An 18,349-nucleotide genomic window follows, 5' to 3' on the forward strand; every position below is an offset into this window, starting at 1 on the left:
ACCAAAGATGTCCTCTCCAGAGTATAGAGCATGACAGCACAGCACAGGTCCTTCAGCCCTCAATGTTGTGTTGACACATACAGTATATACCTAACAAAAAAAAAGATCCACCCTCATAACGCTCTATTTTTCTTTCATCCTTGTGCCTGACTAAGTCTCTTAAGTGCCTTTTGTTCCAACCTCCACCACCATACCTGGCAATGCATTGCAGACACCCACAACTCTGTAAAAAAATCTTGCCCTGATGTCTCCACTAAAATGTCCTCCTTTCACTTTCTACAAATGTCCTCTGGTGCTTGCTACATCTGCCCTGGGGGAAAAGTGCTGGCTGTCTCCCTTATCTATAGCTCTCATCATCTTATAGATCTCTATCAAGTCATCACTCATCCTTCTTCACTCCAAAGCTTACCTCATAAGACATTTTCCAATCCAGGCAATATCTGGATACATCCAACAACGTGGATGCCTATACATTAGATATATCTTTCTTTTATGATTGTTACATCTCTGTGTCTAAAATATTCTAAAATGTGTCGTAAGTGCATTTCATGTATCTGGGATACTACAGCAGATAAGACTTCCCTTGGAACTGCACATTATACACATTGTACACTTGTACACAACCATAAATTTCAGTCGAACTGGAAACCGAGTTAAAACAGGAAATGCAATATTTCTGAAGACCATGATTCTCGTGATCTCTCTCTCTCTCTCTCTCTCTCTCTCTCACACACACACACGTCTGCTCTCACTTCTAACTGATCGAGAAGACAACAAATCTCTGAACTGTTGATCAATTCGAGAGAAGAGCGTCTGAATACTTTGGGAGTCGCTTCAGTTTCATTTCACACCGAAAACAAACGCCAAACAACAAAATAATTACAATCAAACCCAAACGACATTTTTAAAAATTTGACGAATCAAATCGGAAGTACCCACTTTTATTTCTCTGCGACCTTCCCTTCATCTTCTCGTCTTCACTCTCCTTCCTTCCCCTCAGACCATGGACATCCGCTTTCTCCAGCCCAGCTGCTTCCCATCGTTGAATGCCAATGTAAAATTAAAGTCAAATCAGTTTACATGTCCGGGGCTTTTAATGGAAAAGAGAAACAGAGCAAACGGGTCGAATCGGAAGCTCTTCTCAGAGACAGTCCCAGCGCTGCCATTTCTCGCCGGTGACGTCGGCTTCACGTGCGACGTGGACCCAATCCAATCTCAAACCTGGGAGAATGAGCGCATGCCCAGGGCCCTCGTGGTTTTCTGGGACCGTTAATGCCGTAATTACCCATGACCCCGATGCGTTGTCGCGCGGATGCTTAATGAGCCTACGCGCCGCGTTTTCCACGCAGGGGTCATGAACTGGACCCCTTCATTAACTGGGAGCTCGTCGTTCCCCTGGGCCGCGAAATCATCGCTGCCCTGAGGTGTGGCTCAGTGGACCCATCATGACGAGGGGCAGGAGGGTGTGGGCACCAGCAATGGCCCAGTGCGGTGGCCCGGTGGCTGGGAAGGGAGCTCCGCCGAGACTCTCCTGGTTCACGGAAACGATCATTAGCCAGGTGCGTTAGTGTCCATCCTGGCCCGAGGGGTCGGGATTCCCAGGACTTTTGCTGAAACGATCAGGGTACCCGTCACTGGGCTCTCGTGTCTCCGGACCGTGAGTTCTTTGGTTGAAGTTCGCGCCCAGTCACTGCCGATTCCCGGCACCGTTCGTGCTCGGGTTCCCTGACACCTTCAATGGACTGACGGCTTTGGCTCTCGCTGTTCCCAACACAGTTCAGTGGACAGCCAGCTCTGGTGCTCCTTGTTCTTCTGGACCGTGAATGAACTGAGCGCCCCGAAGCATAGTTCTCCGGATTTTTGTTATGACTTGATGGCCGGGTGCTGCCGGTTCCACGGGCGGTGAATTCACAGCACGATTTCATCGTTCACAGAAATGTGCTCCTTTGACTTGCTTCTGTTCAGTGACGATCCGCTGCAACAATAGTGCAGGTCCATTCACTCTTTTGTGTCAAAGAATAACCTGATCGGAACCACTTGGGAAATAAGAACGCATAATGCTGGAAACATTCAGCAAAAATCTGAAGGCAATGTTCCCTTTCTATTGGTGCTACCTGAGCTGCTAAGTTTTGTTTATTGTCTAACATTTTCAGTCCTTTGGGAAACATTATGGCAAAGGATCAAAAGTTTCACCAATTAGATTTGAAAGTTCTTAAAGGAAGGGGGGGGGGGGTATTCACATTTCACAATCTGCCATTATTTCCCTTTACACCAGTTTTTCAAACGATTCCTCTTCAACATTTTCCCCATTTTAATGAGAGCAAGTTTTGGCCTGGAAGGGCCAAGCAGGAATTCCAGAATGGTTAAATGGTTGTGTGATGTCAATGGGGGATCTCATTGCAGGCGCCTGTCTGCATTTTGCTCACCCCTTTAAGAAGGATGAGGCTCGAAACGTTGAATCTTTACCACCTATGGTGAGTTCCTCCAGCATTTGTGTTTTTGACACAATCAGAGTCTGCAGACTTTGTTTCACTCCACTCATGGCAGATGAGGTTGTCCAGAATGCCAAAGAACCAGGATTTTACAGAAAACATTACTCTGCTGGTTGTAATGCAGGTGTGTTTCTTTTTCATTGATTTTGTATCTCAGCAAAACCATGCCTCATTTGCTGCCAAATGCAACCTTTGTTTCTATGGATGATGGGTGTGCATCTCATCTGCAATTTTGAAGAGGAGGAGCTGTATCATAGAACTTGGGAATCAGTTTAGAGTCAGAAGAAAGCTTCATTTCCAAAGTTGATAGGGTGTTCAGCAGGGACAGAGTTGGCAACGGAAACATAATTTCTAACACAGGGATCACCCACTTTTAGAAAGTTTGCTTAATGCCCCTTCGCTTTTACAAAAGACCTACATTATACTTGCTTTTGGTAACCGAAAGAAATCCGGAGGATTTTCGCTTTTACGAAAAAAGGCACCCTGAGCAACGAGAGTGGTAATGCCAAGCTCTTTCCCTAGAACGACACTCAGCATCAAGCTGCCATAGCTTTGACAGTTTGACCTCTTCCTCTCCCTCCTACATTCCAGTTTCCTGTACCTCCCACCACCCCAACCTCCGCTGACTCAGCCTAACATACCATCATAAACACCACCACCTCTCAGCCTTCCAGTGTGCTCGCTGTCTTCCCAATTCTGGTAAGTGAAACTACACTACCTACATTATTTCTACTTTATATTGCCCATTCAGAGCCAGCTCTTCAGCGCTTGACACCACCACCTCTCAGCCTTCCAGTGTGCTCGCTGTCTTCCCAATTCTGGTAAATGAAACTACACTACCTACATTATTTCTACTTTATATTGCCCATTCAGAGCCAGCTCTTCAGCGCTTGACGTCCTGTTTTGCGGACACTGCCAAAATGTTTGGCCTGGAAGTCAGCCTGAAGAAAACTGAGGTCCTCCATCAGCCAGCTCCCCACCATGACTACCAGACCCCCCACATCTCCATCGGGCACACTGAAGTCAAAACAGTCAACCAGTTTACCTATCTCGGCTGCACCATTTCATCGGATGCAAGGATCGACAACGAGATAGACAACAGACTCGCCAAGGCAAAGAGCGCCTTTGGAAGACTACACAAAAGAGTCTGGAAAAACAACCAACTGAAAAACCTCTTAAAGATTTGCGTATACAGAGCCGTTGTCATACCCACACTCCTGTTCGGCTCCAAATCATGGGTCCTCTACCGGCATCACCTACGGCTCCTAGAACGCTTCCACCAGCGTTGTCTCCGCTCCATCCTCAACATTCATTGGAGCGACTTCATCACCAACATCGAAGTGCTCGAGAAGGCAGAGGCCGACAGCATCGAATCCACACTGCTGAAGATCAAACTGCGCTGGGTAGGTCACATGTCCAGAATGGAGGACCATCGCCTTCCCAAGATCGTGATATATGGCGAGCTCTCCACTGGCCACCGAGACCACTAAAGAAGAGGTACAAGGACTGCCTAAAGAAATCTCTTGGTGTCTGCCACATTGACCACCGCCAGTGGGCTGATATCGCCTCCAACTGTGCATCTTGGCGCCTCACAGTTCAGCGGGCAGCAACCTCCTTTGAAGAAGACCGCAGAGCCCACCTCACTGACAAAAGAAAAAGGAGGAAAAACCCAACACCCAACCCCAACCAACCAATTTTCCCTTGCAACCGTGTTTGCCTGTCCCGCATCGGACTTGTCAGCCACAAACAAGCCTGCAGCTGACGTGGACATTACCCCTCCATAAATCTTCATCCGTGAAGCCAGGCCAAAGATATAGGCTATGTATTTATCATATTACTGGTTTTACTATATGTTAGTGTTAATTTATGTTTTATGTGCCATTTGGTAGGTTATTTTTTGGAATGCTCATAAATTAATGAAAATTGCTTCTTTGCTTTACGCCATTTCGGCTTACGAAAGGTTTCATAGGATGCTCTACTTTTGGATAGTGGGGGATACCTGTACTACCATCTCTGGGGACTTGGAGATCTGAATACCATGGTACATAGTTGTTGATGGCGTCTGCAGCAGCAATGAAAAGAGCATGTGACTGGTGACACAAACAATCCTGTCTGTGTCCCATTTCTGAACTATATCCAAGGATACAGCACATGTATTGTTGAAGACATTTATGAGAAATAAACCCAAGTGCATTCCTCCACAAATGAAGAGGTAGACCTGAATAAGGAAAACTGAAGACCTACTGCATTCCCCCCTTGGTGCTTTCCTTGGTTCCTGCTCCAGTAATATTCTTCCAAATCCCTGTTTAAGAACTTGTAACTGCCGTAGAACGAGAAAAGGTGGTGTAACGTTTACAAAATTTGTCATATTGACAAACAAGCCAGGAGATGTCTGTAAACCACTATTATTCAAGACTTTGGTATAATTGGTGAAGTCAAATATGGAGTGTTGCATGTAGTTTTGGTCATCTAATGTCAGGAAAGAGTGAAGAGAAAACTTACAATGATGTTGCTGGAACTTGAGGAACTAAGTTCCAAGGAAAGATTAAAGTTTCTTAAAAAATGATAAGATCAAGAGGAGATGGCTTAAGGGTGAAAGGTGAAATGTTTGGGGAGGTCACAAGATGGTGCTTGGCAAATAGGTGCAGAATTCTGGAGCTCCTCAGAAGATTACAGAAAAGAGGAAAAAAAAAAGTTGGAAACAAGTTTAAAGAATATCCAGCAGAGCAAAAAGAAAGAAGGCCACAGCGAAAGGTGCAGCCCCAGGTTGTCAAGACCACGGGACCTTCTGGCAAGGAGGTCAGCAGAGCCTACTCGAGGCTGCCAATTGTTAGGTCTGCTTTGTTCATGAATGAGTGAGACAAACACCAGGCTGAGTCGAAATCAGGGTTCTTTGTTCTTTATTACCGGATTGTAACACTTGCGACCAACCAGGTTAGTCGAAATATCAAGCTGTGCAGGCTGTGGAGCAAGACTATCTCACATTACAGGAGGCGGAGAAAGTTGCTGAGATCGATCTGGAGTCTGAAGGGGAATGTGATGGGAAGGAGGGATTGTGAATTAGATTGTTACACATATAATTTTAACCTTGCTTGTAACCTAAATATTATAACCTTGATTGTAGAACAAATATTATAACATTGATTGTAACACAAACATTATTAATCAGATTGTAGAACAAGTATTATGAATTAGATTGTAGACCATATGTTAACTTGGGAATTTACTAATGTACGGGGGGTTAGCTAGTTTTTTGCTTGGGGGCAAATGGGATGAAACTTGTAAACGGGCAATGGGATCGGGGTGACGGATGGGGGGTGTACGCAAAGGAGGGTTGGGGGAGCCCTCGCCCACCAGCCGAACTACCCTGTGAACAGAACCCGTATAGAGCTTGGCAATAATAGGCGAACTAATGTAACGCGGTGGTAGCATAGTCAGGGCGAGATTGTCCTCTAAAGAGGACAAAGGAGGGATTGTAAGGTAAAACATCATGAGATGGGAATGTGTAGGGAGTTACCCTGTACAAGGCTGTAACAAGAAGGGGAGGTGTCCTTGTACTCCTGTTAGGTAAAACAGCATGAGATGGGAATGTACGGGGCAGTAACAAGATGTGAATGCATCCTTGTACTTACAAGATAAGAGAGACATTGATGGATTGAGAGGCAGGAAGCTAGCAGGGAAAGGATAGCAACAGTTTTAGTCATTGGACAAGTAATGATATGATGATGTTCTAAGCACATATCCAAGGGTATAAAAAATCACCATTTTGCTGATAACGGCAGAATGCATTCTCCGACTAACCTGGTTGGTCGCAAGTGTTACAATCCGGTAATAAAGAACAAAGAACCCTGATTTCGACTCAGCCTGGTGTTTGTCTCACTCATTCATGAACAAAGCAGACCTAACAATTAGGAGGAGATCGCAGGCATCTCACCATCTAAAGAGAGTCGTCCAGTGTCGAGTATGTCAGGTAGTGTGGAGCCTGCGAACAGCAATGACGACTGTGGGATATCACGGTGGCAGGAGAGGGCAGGAGGAGGCAGCAGTGGCAACCCCAAACAGGCCACCAGTACAAGCCACCGCTGCTGTCGGACCATTCACCTTTGGTAGTATTGATTTCAATGCCAGATAAAAATCCCAACATATAGATGGTGTCTGAACACTAGGTTGCTGGGAAATCTGGAATCTTTAAAGCTTTATTAGAGCTCAGATAGATTTGTTCCGTGAGACGAACTGCCCCTCTACTGAGGATAACTTCCTGATGTGGGACACATTAAAGGCTTATTTAAAGGGCCAGATAATTGGGTACACCAAGAGTGTCAAAAAGGAGTATATGATAAGGGTAAACCATCTGGAATTGGAAATAGCCCAAATGGAAAAGGATTATCAGAGAGTGGGCATGGAAGAGAAGTATAGAAACTTGGTGAATAAGAAGCTCAAGTACAATACATTGAAAATGTATAGGATGGAAAAGTTGATTCTAAGATCTAGACAGCAGTACCATGAGGTGGGGGAGAAGGCCCATAATGTCTTGTCCTGGTAGATGAGGGTGGAAAGGGCCTCCAGAACAATTAATGTGATCCAGACAGGGGAAGTCAAATCTTGTACAAGCCAAAAGAAATAAATGATGTAGTTAAAGGATTCCATGAAGAACTTTACAAATTGGAGTCAGGGGAAGCCCTGTCAAAATATACAAGTTTTTGCGCCCATTAGACTTGCCAAATTTAGGACAGATGAAATGGAATGGGCTCTGAGCTCTTTGCAGGTGGGCAAGTTGCTGGGAGAGGACTGTTTCTTTGCCGAATTTTATAAGGAGTTTAAGGATTCTTTGCTGCCCCTTCTTATAAAGGTGGTAGATCAAGATGCAGAAACGCATACCCTCCTGGAATCTTTCTCAACAGTGATCATCACCATAATACCACAAAATGACAGGGATCCCTTAAAACCTGCCTCACACAAGCCTACTTTGTTGCTGAATGTAGATTAAAAAAATTATTGCAAAGCCATTGGCTAACAGGCTGGCAAAACACCTGCTGAAATTAACAAACACGGATTAGGTGGGTAGCGTAGAAAAGAGGCAATCGGCAAATAACATAGCTAGATTGCTAAGTGTCATACATCTGGTACAGTTCGGGGCAGACCCAGGAGTGGCCATAGCCTTGGATGTGGAGAAGGCCTTGAACAATTGGAGTGGGACTTTTTTGTTCAAGGTGCTGGAGAAATTCAGACTGGGACAAGCATTTCTCAATTGGGTTAAGGCTCTTTACCTTAAACCTCAAGCCAAGATTATTACAAACAGGCAGATGTCTCTGGTATTTTCCTTGAACAGGTCAAGTATACAGGGGTGTCCTTTGTCTCCAGTGCTGTTTACATTAGCCATGGAACCGCTGGCAGAAACCATTCAGCAGGATCCAGACATAAAGGGGTTTAAGGAGGGTCAGGTAGAACACAAAAATCAACCTTTTTGCTGACGATTGGTTAGTATTTTTGACGGACCCCTGGGAGGGTGGGGGGGGGAGGGGTCATTGGCTGTGCTGAAGACCACACTGGAGGATTATGGGAAGGATTTTGGGGTACACGGTAAATTTGGATGAGCAAAATTATACCTTTGACAAATGGGAATTACGAGCCGTACGAATGTGGCAATGCGTTCAAGTGGCCATAGGAAGGTATAAAGTATTGGTGGGGGGGGGGGGGGTCAAAGTAGATAAAGATTTATGTAATCTGTACGTTTAATTACCTCCCTTTGCTCCAGAAAATTGAAGAGGAACTGGTTAGAAAACCCCATCACATCATGTCACAGTACTAAACACAAAAATAGAAGAGGTTCTTCTTAGTGGAGCCTGGGTTTGTATTGAACTACCTTGCTGAGGCTGGTCAATACCTCTCAAACATCTCCTTGAACTTGAACAGGATCCCACCAAGACTTACTCCTTGAACAGGATCCCACCAAGAAACAACAAGCCACTGTCTCACTGACCTCATCACTTCGAGTCTTTTCCTTCCCACAGCCTCTGATCTCATTGTTTCCCAACCCCACACTGCATAGTTCTTTCTCCTCCCCAAGATCCACAAACTCAATTGTCCTGGTAGATTCATTGTTTCTGCATGCTGATGCCCCACTGAACTCCTTTCCTTGCTCCGTGACCTGCTGCATCTGCAGACTTATCTGTTTAACTTTGTATTGCTATATATGGTCAAAGATGAAGGCCTGGAGTTTCACCATGTTCATGATTTCCTGACACAGGAGTAAGATGAAAGATCACCAGAGAGGAGAAAATACAAGGCAACAGCTCACCTCTGACAATGTTCAGCTTTGAAATCATGAGAACTGCTCTCTTTGCTTCAGATTACCCAGTCCTTTTGGGTTGGAGGACATGGGACTTCAGAGGCAGTTCCATGGATGTTCGGCTGGGGAATTTGAGATCTGCAGCTTCTTCCACACCAGGAGCACTGGATTTGAGCAATGTCTTGGAGGGTTCCATTACTTTGCTCCGCTAAAGTCTGGTGTCAGGTATTGGCCTCTTTGTCAGAACCAAGTCACTGGAGCCTTGATGCTGGAGATTTGGCTTGGGAGAGGGTGGTGCCATTGGTGAACTTACCATGGTAGTGAACATAGACCATTCCTTTGGCCCACGATATTGTGCTGGCCTATGGAAACCTAGCGCACAATAATCTAATTCTTCCCTACCTCACATTCATAACCCTCTATCTTTTGTAGACCCAAGAGTTAAAGAGTGTTTTGAATAACCTCTTTGTATTAGCATCTACCACTATTCCTACCAAGTTATTTTTGACATTTACCCATCTCACCTGAAACTGGTGTCCTCTGATATTTGCTATTGTTGCCCCTGAAAAACTGCTTTCTCTGCCTCTACTACATACCTCTTTTAAGTTACCTCTCATCCTTTGACACCCCAAAGAAAAAAGCCCTAACTCTATCAACTTTGCTTCATGTTCGCCAATCCAGGCAACATCCTGGTAAATCTCTGCCCGCTCTCCAAAGTTTCTACATCCTTCCTGTAATGAGGCAACCAGAACTGAAGACAATACTCAAAGTATGGTCTAACAAGAGTTTTATAGAGCTGCGATATTACTTCAAGGCTCTTAAACTCCATCCCCTGACTAATGAAGGCCAACATCTTAAACTCCATCCCCTGACTAATGAAGGCCAACATAGGGTAGGTTCTTAACTACCCTATGAATTTGTGTGGCAACCTTGAGGGATCTATGACTCCAAGATCCCTCTGTTCCTCCACATTTATGAATTCTGCCATTAACCACGTATTACAAACGAAGTTTGACCTTCCAAAATGCATCACACTTACACGGAGGATTTTCTACAGTCAGTATGAGTGGTGCCTAGTCAAACCCTTTTTTCTGAACCAGACAGGAGAGGACCACGAGTATTGTGCACTGTTTGTGGTGCAGATAGTTAAGGGTGGTGCGGTGGGGGGTGATGGTGAATTCTGATATCAGTGTTTGCTTGAAAGCATGCTCACAATATGCAGAAAGTGGCCCACATTCCCAGGATTCTATCACAGTAAAAGGAAATTTTAAATTTGGGTACAGGTGTGCAGTGGCACTTAAACAGACATCATTCTTTAGCCATAAATGATACTAATTCACTATCCCCTCCTTTGCCACCATTCAGGACCCCCTCAAACAGTCCTTCCAAGTGAAGCAACACTTCATTTGTAAATTTGCAGGGTCATTTGCATCCTGTGCTCCTGATGTAGCCTTCTCTACATCGGTGAGACTGGATGCAGACTGGGCAGATTATTTCATTGAGCACCTTTGCTCTGTCCACTGCAACAGCAATGACATCCCACTGTCCAACCATTTCAATTCCTCATAACACTGCCACACCAATATATCAATCCATGGCCTCATGCACTGCTAACTTGGAGAAACACCAGCTTATATTCTGTATGGGCACTCTCCAATCAGATAAGACTAACATCAACTTCCTCAGTTCCGTTAACCCCCCTTCCGAGTCTCTCTTTCCCTACCCGTCTCCTTTCCCCCAGCTCCCTAACGCTTCCCTTCGGAGAGCTACCCCTCCCCATCACTTCTCATCTTCTTTATCTTTTACCTTTCCACCTGATCCACCTATAACCACTTACATTTTCATCTGTGCCCCTCCTACCTCTTTCCCACCTTTTTAGTCAGGAGCCAGCCTGCTTATTTCGTCCAAAGGACCAGGCCCGAAATGTTGGTTACCCTTGTAATGACACTCCTAAACCAAACCAAAGGAAACCATTCATTAAATCAACAATACTTTAGAAAGGAAACTTAAGTTTTCATGAATAGTTCAACTTTGTAAGTAATTTTTTTAATTCTTATTCAATTTGATGTAAATTGGTATCTCAAAATTTGACATAAATTAAACTCCATAAAATATTCATGCAATTGCAAAAATATTCTTCAGTGGTTTGTCAGTACCTTGATGTTGATGAGAACAATATCTTCTGAAGCCCAGTCAATCAATTAATCAAAAATACACTGGTTTTAAGTGTATTTAATCACTGACTTAATCAAAATTTATGCTGTGGAAAGTCAAACATTTTATTTCAAACCAAAACTTCCTTGTCATTTACCTGTGCAGTTAGTTGCTCTTGTTGATCACTCAGTCAACTTACTGAAATTATTTTTTGGCCACATTCAGTTGTTTGCAGCCATTTTCTTCAATGTCCCTTTCAGGCCGAATAGGCAGAATGGCGTGTGCAATACGACTCCACAACCCACTGAATTTATCAGCATCCAGCACATTGTACTGTGCACTATCGCTGGAGACAGAGAACTTCATGATGAGAAAATTGTAAACCATCTCTTCCAGAGCATCGAGGCTTAAACCTGGATCCAGTCTGGGCTCATCGACTAAAACGGTGATCAATAAAGAAATGTCCTTAAAGGCTGCATTTTCATGATCGCAATACTTGTAGAACAGCAATGTGGAAGCAGGGGGAAGTTCCTGGAAATGGTGAACAATGGCTGACTTTCTACCCTCTCCAAAACCAGACAACAACAAATTATCCAGATCTAACTTGACTTCATCACTGTTGAGAAATCTTTGAGCAGTTCCATCGATTTCCATAATACTGGAAGTGAAGGCTGAGGCATAAGCTCCAGCAATCCTGCGTGTGAGGCAACACATCGTTTCCTCTGCGTCCCAACCAGCTACAAACATTAAGATGGACGGTTCAGAGTGCACAGTCCTGTTAAACTGTTTCTGCAACATTATCCGACTTCTTTTCCACAGCAGCTCTTCCTGGCTTGGAAAACTCTCCTGTACCCGATCAAAATTCTGCAAGAATATGTTGAGCACCTTCTCAATTTCAGTGTCTTGATTGCTCTGAAAGTTCAACCAAAAGTAGGCGAAAAGAGGTATGAGCACCACTGCGACCCATGCAAGACCAAGGTTGGATTGTTTCCCTATGGAGAGATAAAAATTGTTTGGTGATACATTGGCATCTCATTTAATATTCACACAGTGGCAACAACTCAAAATGCACCAAAGATCCAGAGTTTGCTTTAATATAAACAATACAAAATTATTTCAAGCAGAAAAGCAATGGTAATAAATTCTTAAATCAAGACATTCATAAAGTCTACATCACACAGTGGATACAAAATACATTCCAAACTGCAATGAATGAGAAGTAGGAGGGACTCAGGAGAGGTGTCGGGCAGCATCCCTGCATTGAAATGGAAGTACTTTGGATCGGGAGGCCTTTTTCAAGATGTCCCTGAAAAGTTCACTGTCCATTTCTCCCTGTAGATGTTGCTTGACCCACTGAGTCCCTGCCGTTTCTCGTTGTTGGCTGCAGTTCTCCATGTTGCATACCGAGGTTAATTGCAAGGTTGACAATTTTGCAAATCTCAATAAAAGCTATTTTCGTTGAGTGCAAAATACTTCCGGAGATTGCAAAGAAAGGGGCCGTGGCAAGATGGCGTAGAAGGAAGTCGTGTATTCCACCTTTCCCCAGCTGGATTACTAAATACCCGGTTTTAAAAAAGCATAAAAGTGGTTAAAAATATTTACAGTTGTTTAAATAACATTGATTTATGATAGCATCAAATGTGAACAAATTTAAACCTCAACTTCAGAAAAAATTATCATACAAAAGTGCGGAAGAATTGAGGCCTACCTGCATAGCTGAATCCATGGAATCGTCGTTGGGAGTCTCCAAGCCTCAGAGGACTCCAGTCCATTTGAGTTTGACCTCGGCGCCGATCCTGCCTCCGCAAGATGGCGCCGACACTTTGGTGAGCTCGGTCGTTGCCGACCCACGTTCATGTGAAGTGTGCGCGGGTGGCATGGCCGACAAGGGGACCCATGAACCCACGGCCTCGGTGGGCGTCCGGCGGCTTTCCTTAGCTTGCATAGGGCATCCCAGATCCGAGAATTGCTGGATAAAGTATGGGCTGTGGGGGAGCCCAAATGCCAACGTCCCGAAGAGGTCGGGGTGCTGGCGCCGGGTGTCCAGACCCACAGTCGTTCAGCTAAAGGATCTACGATGACTGAGGAAGAAGAGGAACTTACCTTATTAGAATTTGTCCAGGAGGGGGAGCCTGCAGTTAGAGGAGGTAGACCTCAAAGTGGAGGTGGAATCTGGAATGGATTCAGTGTTTACTGTTTTGGAAGGGATTGCTTGTCAAATGCACAATATGTCAAAACAGATATCAACACAGGTGAATCAAGGATTTATGGAGATGAAAATAAAAATGAATACCCTGTGTGATGAAATGTCAACTATGAAACAGGAAATGACTGTAGTTAGTCAAGAGTGATATTAATAGATGTATAAAATCAGTTGATACTGTGCAAGATAATTTTAAGAAAATTGAAACAGCCTTTTCTGAGTGTCAAAATCAGGTGGAACGTAATAGAGAAAAAATGGAAAAAGTGGAAGTTTCTTTTGTAGATTGGGGGATTCAAAAAATAGATTTATTGAAGAAGATTGATTCGTTGGAAAATCAAAATCGAAGGAATAATGTGAAAATAGTTGGTCTTCCAGAGGACATTGAAGGTTCCAATCCTATAAAAATTTTTAAGCATTGGATCCCAGAGGTGCTGGGTAAAGAGTTTTTTCCTGAAGGCTTGGAATTGGATCAGGCTCATTGAGCTCTGAGAAGAAAACCACTTCCAGGACAAACACCGAGAGCAGTCTTGGTTCGTTGTTTAAAATACCAAGATAGAGAAATTAATTAACATATAGCGGTATAGAAAGCACAGCAGAATCAGTCTCCATTAATGGTTCAAAATAATAGCATTTTTTTAATGCCGATTTGAGCCAAGAGGTTATTAGACGACTGCGAGAATTTAATATGGCCAAAGATGTTTTGTGGCGAAAAGGCTATAAGTTTGCTTTTCATTATCCTGCAATTTTGAAGGTTTTTTATGGAAACTTTCAATCTCAATTCTTTGAAAATGATCATGATGCTTTGGTTTTTGCTAATGTTTTGCTGGAACTCCGAAGAAATGGGCGTTCTACTCCGTTGTCTCCTAAGAGTAGGGTAAATGGAAATGGAAATGGACATGGGTAAGGAAAGAAAGAAGAGTTGACACAAAGTCTTCTTGATGTTGAAGATCCGGAGCAGTCGTTGTGCATGGAGTCATTGGGCTGAATATATGGACTATATTTTATTGTGTTTAACTAAATAATAAATATGTATCTGGGTGGGTGGGTGGATGACGCTTGAAACTTTGATAGTCATCTGCCGCTAGTGGGTTTACCACACCCAGATTTTTAGGGTATTACTACCATTGGGAGGTTTTTTTGTGTTTTTCTGTTTAAAAAAAATATTTTTTTGAGGGTTTTTTTTGAAGAATTATAGAGGGGAGCATTATTTTATAGTGTGTAAATATATTAGTAGTTAAAAAAGGATGTCCAAATTGAATTTTGCAACTTTTAATGTTCAGGGATTAAATAATCCAATTAAGAGAAAGAGAATATTGGCTTATATATAAAAAAATGAAAATCGATATTACTTTTTTACAAGAAACACATTTGACTGAAAAAGAACATTTGAAATTGAAAAGGGATTGGGTTGGTCATGTTTTCACTTCTTCTTTTAATTCTAAGGCAAGGGGAGTAGCAATTTTGATCCATAAAAATTTGCCTTTTGAATTGGAATCTTCAGAGGGGTATGCTGGTAGAGTATTAAAAGTGAACTGTAAAATTTTTGCTGAATCTTGGAATTACTGAATCTTTATGCCCCTAATATAGATGATGAGTGGTTTATTTCAGAAGCTTTTTTACTGTTAACTCAAGCTAATGAAAATGTCTTAGTTGGTAGTGATTTTAATTGTGTTCTGGACCCTTTATTGGACAGAAATCCAAAAAGTAAAAGGAAATCAAAGATGGCAACACAAATTAATGCGTTAATGAAAGATTTAAATTTGGTGGATATTTGGAGAAAAGTTAATCCTACAGAGAAAGATTTCTCTTTTTATTCTTCACGACATGATTCGTTTTCTAGAATTGATTTATTTTTGGTATCAGCACATTTACAAGGTAGAGTATTACAAGCTGAATATAAAAGTCGAGTTATATCAGATCATTCATTATTACTTTTTTCTTTTGAAAGTTTGGAGGTAGAACGTCTGTCGTTTAGATGGAGGTTTAACGCATTGTTAAAGAGCATATTTCTTTATTTTTGACCGAGAATGTTAATTCTGTGGATAGTCATTTTGTAATATGGGATGTTTTAAAAGCTTATTTGAGAGGGCAGTTTATTAGTTATTCTATGAAAGTTAAGAAACAATATATGGTAGAAAGTTTAAAGTTAGAAAATAAAATTGCTGAGTTAGAGAAAGATTTTCAGAAAGGTGTAACAGAAGATTAAAAAGTTGTATTAGCAAGGTTGAAATTACGTTATAATACTTTACAAACTGATCAGTTTGAGCGTTTAATTAATCGATCTAAACAACATTATTATGAGTTGGGGAAAGAGCTCATAAGGTACTTGTTTGGCATTTGAAAGCAGAACAGACATCTCGGACTATTAATGGTGTTAACAAGAATTCAAAAGTTACTTATAAACCTCAGGAAATTATTCATTTTATTTGAAATTATATACTTCTGAGGGGAAACAGGATAATGGTTCTATTGACTCTTACTTATCTAAATTAAGGTATTAGATGGAAATGATGTTCAGGAATTGGAATCTCCATTTACGGATTTTGAAATTATTCAGGAAATGCCTAATGGAAAGTCCCCAGGGGACGATGGATTCCCTGTGGAATTTTAAAACTTTTTTATGATGATTTTTCTAATGTATTTGGAGAAGTGTTGAATCAAGTTACTGAAGAACAGAAGTTTCCAGAATCATGTTCAAGTGCTTTAATAACTGTAATTCCAAAGAAAGAGAGAACCATTAAAAGTGTCTTCATATAGATCTATTTCTTTATTAAATGTAGATTATAAAATGATAGCGAAAGTATTAGCTAATAGACTTGGTAGATTTACCCAATTTGATACATATTGATCAAACAGGTTTTATTAAAAATAGAAATGCATCAGACAATATATTTCGATTAATTACTTTGATCAACGCATATCGAAAGCAACCTTACTATCCTACGTTGGTTGCATTAGATGCAGAAAAAGCTTTTGATAGGGTTGAGTGGGATTTTTTATTCAAAGTGTTAGAGAAATTTAAATTCAGCCCTTTTTTTATTGGTTGGGTTAAGGCTTTATATACGAACCCGATTGCAAGGGTGGTGACAAATGGACAGATTTCTTCACTGTAAGATATGGAATGGTTAAAAATTATTTCTATACTGTAGGTTATGTTTTTTTCCCTATCTTTTAAATAAAATTTGAAAAAAGGAGATTGCAAAGAATACTGAGCATAGGAATTAAACAAGAAAGTCTGAGGATGCTGGGATTGAGTGCAACACACAAATGTGCTGGAGAAACTCAGCAGGTCACGCAGCACCAATAGGAAGTAAAGGATAATCAATGTTTCAGGCCTGGGCCCTTCATCATGTGTAAGCAAAAACAGGCAGGTGCCTCAATAAAAAAAAAGTGGTGGGGGGGGGGTTGTGGTGAGAGGAAAGAGCACAGGCTAACATGCAAGAGGCAAAAGGCAGATACAGGTAGAAGGGTAGATAAAAATAACCTGCGGTGATAGGTGGAGGCGGCACAGGGTTGAACATATCTTTGAATGGAGAAACAAGGGAAGGGGGTGGGGAGCTGGAGGAAAAGAGACTACCAAAAGTGGACTGTATTCACAATAAATTATTTCGAAAAGGAAAACCATTCAAAGACTCTTCTCACCCATAGTTTCATATCCATACATTTCCATCACTGTACAGTGTTTCATTCATTTCTGTTTACACCTTTACCACCACTGTGGCATCTTATCATTACTCTACTCCCCCCTCTTTTGTTTGAGGGGCTTCCTTTCGTTCTCAGACCCTCAATGCCCGGTAATGGAAGGATTCAAGACTATGGTCCTTCCCACAGTGCCCTTGCGTTGGTTGTACCAAGGCTCAGTGCCTGCCTTAACACATACTCCTGCAGCCTGGAATGTGTCAGTCAGCAGCATTCCCACACCGATATCTCCTTATGCTGAAAAACCAAGACTACGGTGTCTCCTTATGTTGAAAAACCAAGACTACAGAGACAGAATACAAGCTGCTGTTCCTCCAATTTTGCAGTGCATGAGACCATGGACATGCATGTCATTGTTGGAAAGGGGTATGGAATTAAAATGATGGCCATTGTTGAAGCAGACAGAATGAAGGTGCTGAACAAAACAATCTCCCAATTTGCATCTGGTCTCACTGATGTGGAGAGAGAGAGAGAAAGAGAGTGGAGAGTTGGGCAATGTGGGTGCTGCATTGGGGGATGGATGGAAAGGGCCTTTCAGCTGAAATATTGCATGCCAGCAACTAGTCTTTATATAGTCAAAATCTCCGCCTTACTTTCTTGATAAAGGGTTCTGACCCGAAATTTTTAAAAATAGTCTTTTATTTCATACTTCACCGTGAAACAAGACAGCAAGAATATATAGATATTTAGTGTTTATATATACACAGTGACATTTTCATTTTCCCCCCTTGCCCCACCCTCTATAACTTAATGCAGAAAATAAAAGAAGAAAGAATAAACACGATAGAAGAAAACAAGAGATTGTGTCGTCCAATATTTTATGTTTAATTATTTTCTTAATTGTAACTTATCTCGACAAGAGATGGAAGTCTGAAATTGGCGGTTTATAATAAACTTTATGTATGGTTCCCAAATTTGTTCAAATAAAGTATATTTGTCTTTTAGGTTGTAGGTAACTTTTTCTAATGGAATACACTTGTTCATTTCTTTGTACCATTGTTGTATTTTTAAGGTTGATTCCATTTTCCAAGTTACCATTATGCACTTTTTTGCTGCTGCAAGCGCAACCATAATAAATAGTTTTTGAATCCTGTCTAATTTTAGACCTAATTCTATCTTTTATGTTTGACAAGAAGATTTTTGAATCTTTAGGAATCTTTTTTTTTGTAATTCTATTTAATATTAAGTTTAAATCGTCCCAAAAGGTTTTCACTTTTGTACATGTCCAAATTGCAAGTATTATTGTACCACTTTCTTGTTTACAATGGAAGCATTTATCCAATAGTGTTGGATTCCATTAATTTTGGAGGTGTAACATAGAATCTATGGAGACAATTGTATTGTGTCATATGAAACTGAGTGTTTATTGTATTAATCATGATATCTGCATATAATTCCTTCCACGTTTCATTCTTTATTCTTATATGTAAATCTTTTTCCCAACCTTGTTTGGGTTTATATATTACATCATAATTTTCCATGTTTTTGATTTAAAAAAATTATTATCGCAGT

At 41.6% G+C, this 18,349-nt stretch overlaps 2 protein-coding genes across 13 annotated transcripts in view; both read right to left on the reverse strand.

Moving 5' to 3' along the window:
• The window catches only part of LOC138763469 (torsin-1A-interacting protein 1-like), a 121,545-nt gene extending 120,325 nt beyond the window's left edge, over nucleotides 1–1,220 (reverse strand). For 6 of the 10 annotated variants that reach the window (XM_069937672.1, XM_069937668.1, XM_069937665.1 and 3 more), the window contains exon 1: nucleotides 940–1,218. In XM_069937672.1, coding sequence (XP_069793773.1) covers nucleotides 940–967 — 28 coding nt within the window. In that variant the 5' untranslated portion in view covers nucleotides 968–1,218. Of the gene's footprint in view, nucleotides 1–939 lie in introns of all 10 variants that reach the window. The other 4 variants (XM_069937659.1, XM_069937664.1, XM_069937673.1 and 1 more) reach the window with 4 other exon arrangements.
• Nucleotides 1,221–10,805: 9,585 nt separating this feature from the next.
• LOC138763470 (torsin-1A-interacting protein 2-like) overlaps nucleotides 10,806–18,349 on the reverse strand; it is a 32,461-nt gene continuing 24,917 nt past the window's right edge. For all 3 annotated transcript variants that reach the window (XM_069937675.1, XM_069937677.1, XM_069937676.1), the window contains one exon: nucleotides 10,806–11,927. In XM_069937675.1, the coding sequence (XP_069793776.1) occupies nucleotides 11,140–11,927 (788 nt within the window). In that variant the 3' untranslated portion in view covers nucleotides 10,806–11,139. The remainder of the gene's footprint in view (nucleotides 11,928–18,349) is intronic.

Source organism: Narcine bancroftii, chromosome 5, assembly GCF_036971445.1.
Source record: "Narcine bancroftii isolate sNarBan1 chromosome 5, sNarBan1.hap1, whole genome shotgun sequence".
Taxonomy (NCBI): Eukaryota; Metazoa; Chordata; class Chondrichthyes; order Torpediniformes; family Narcinidae; genus Narcine; species Narcine bancroftii.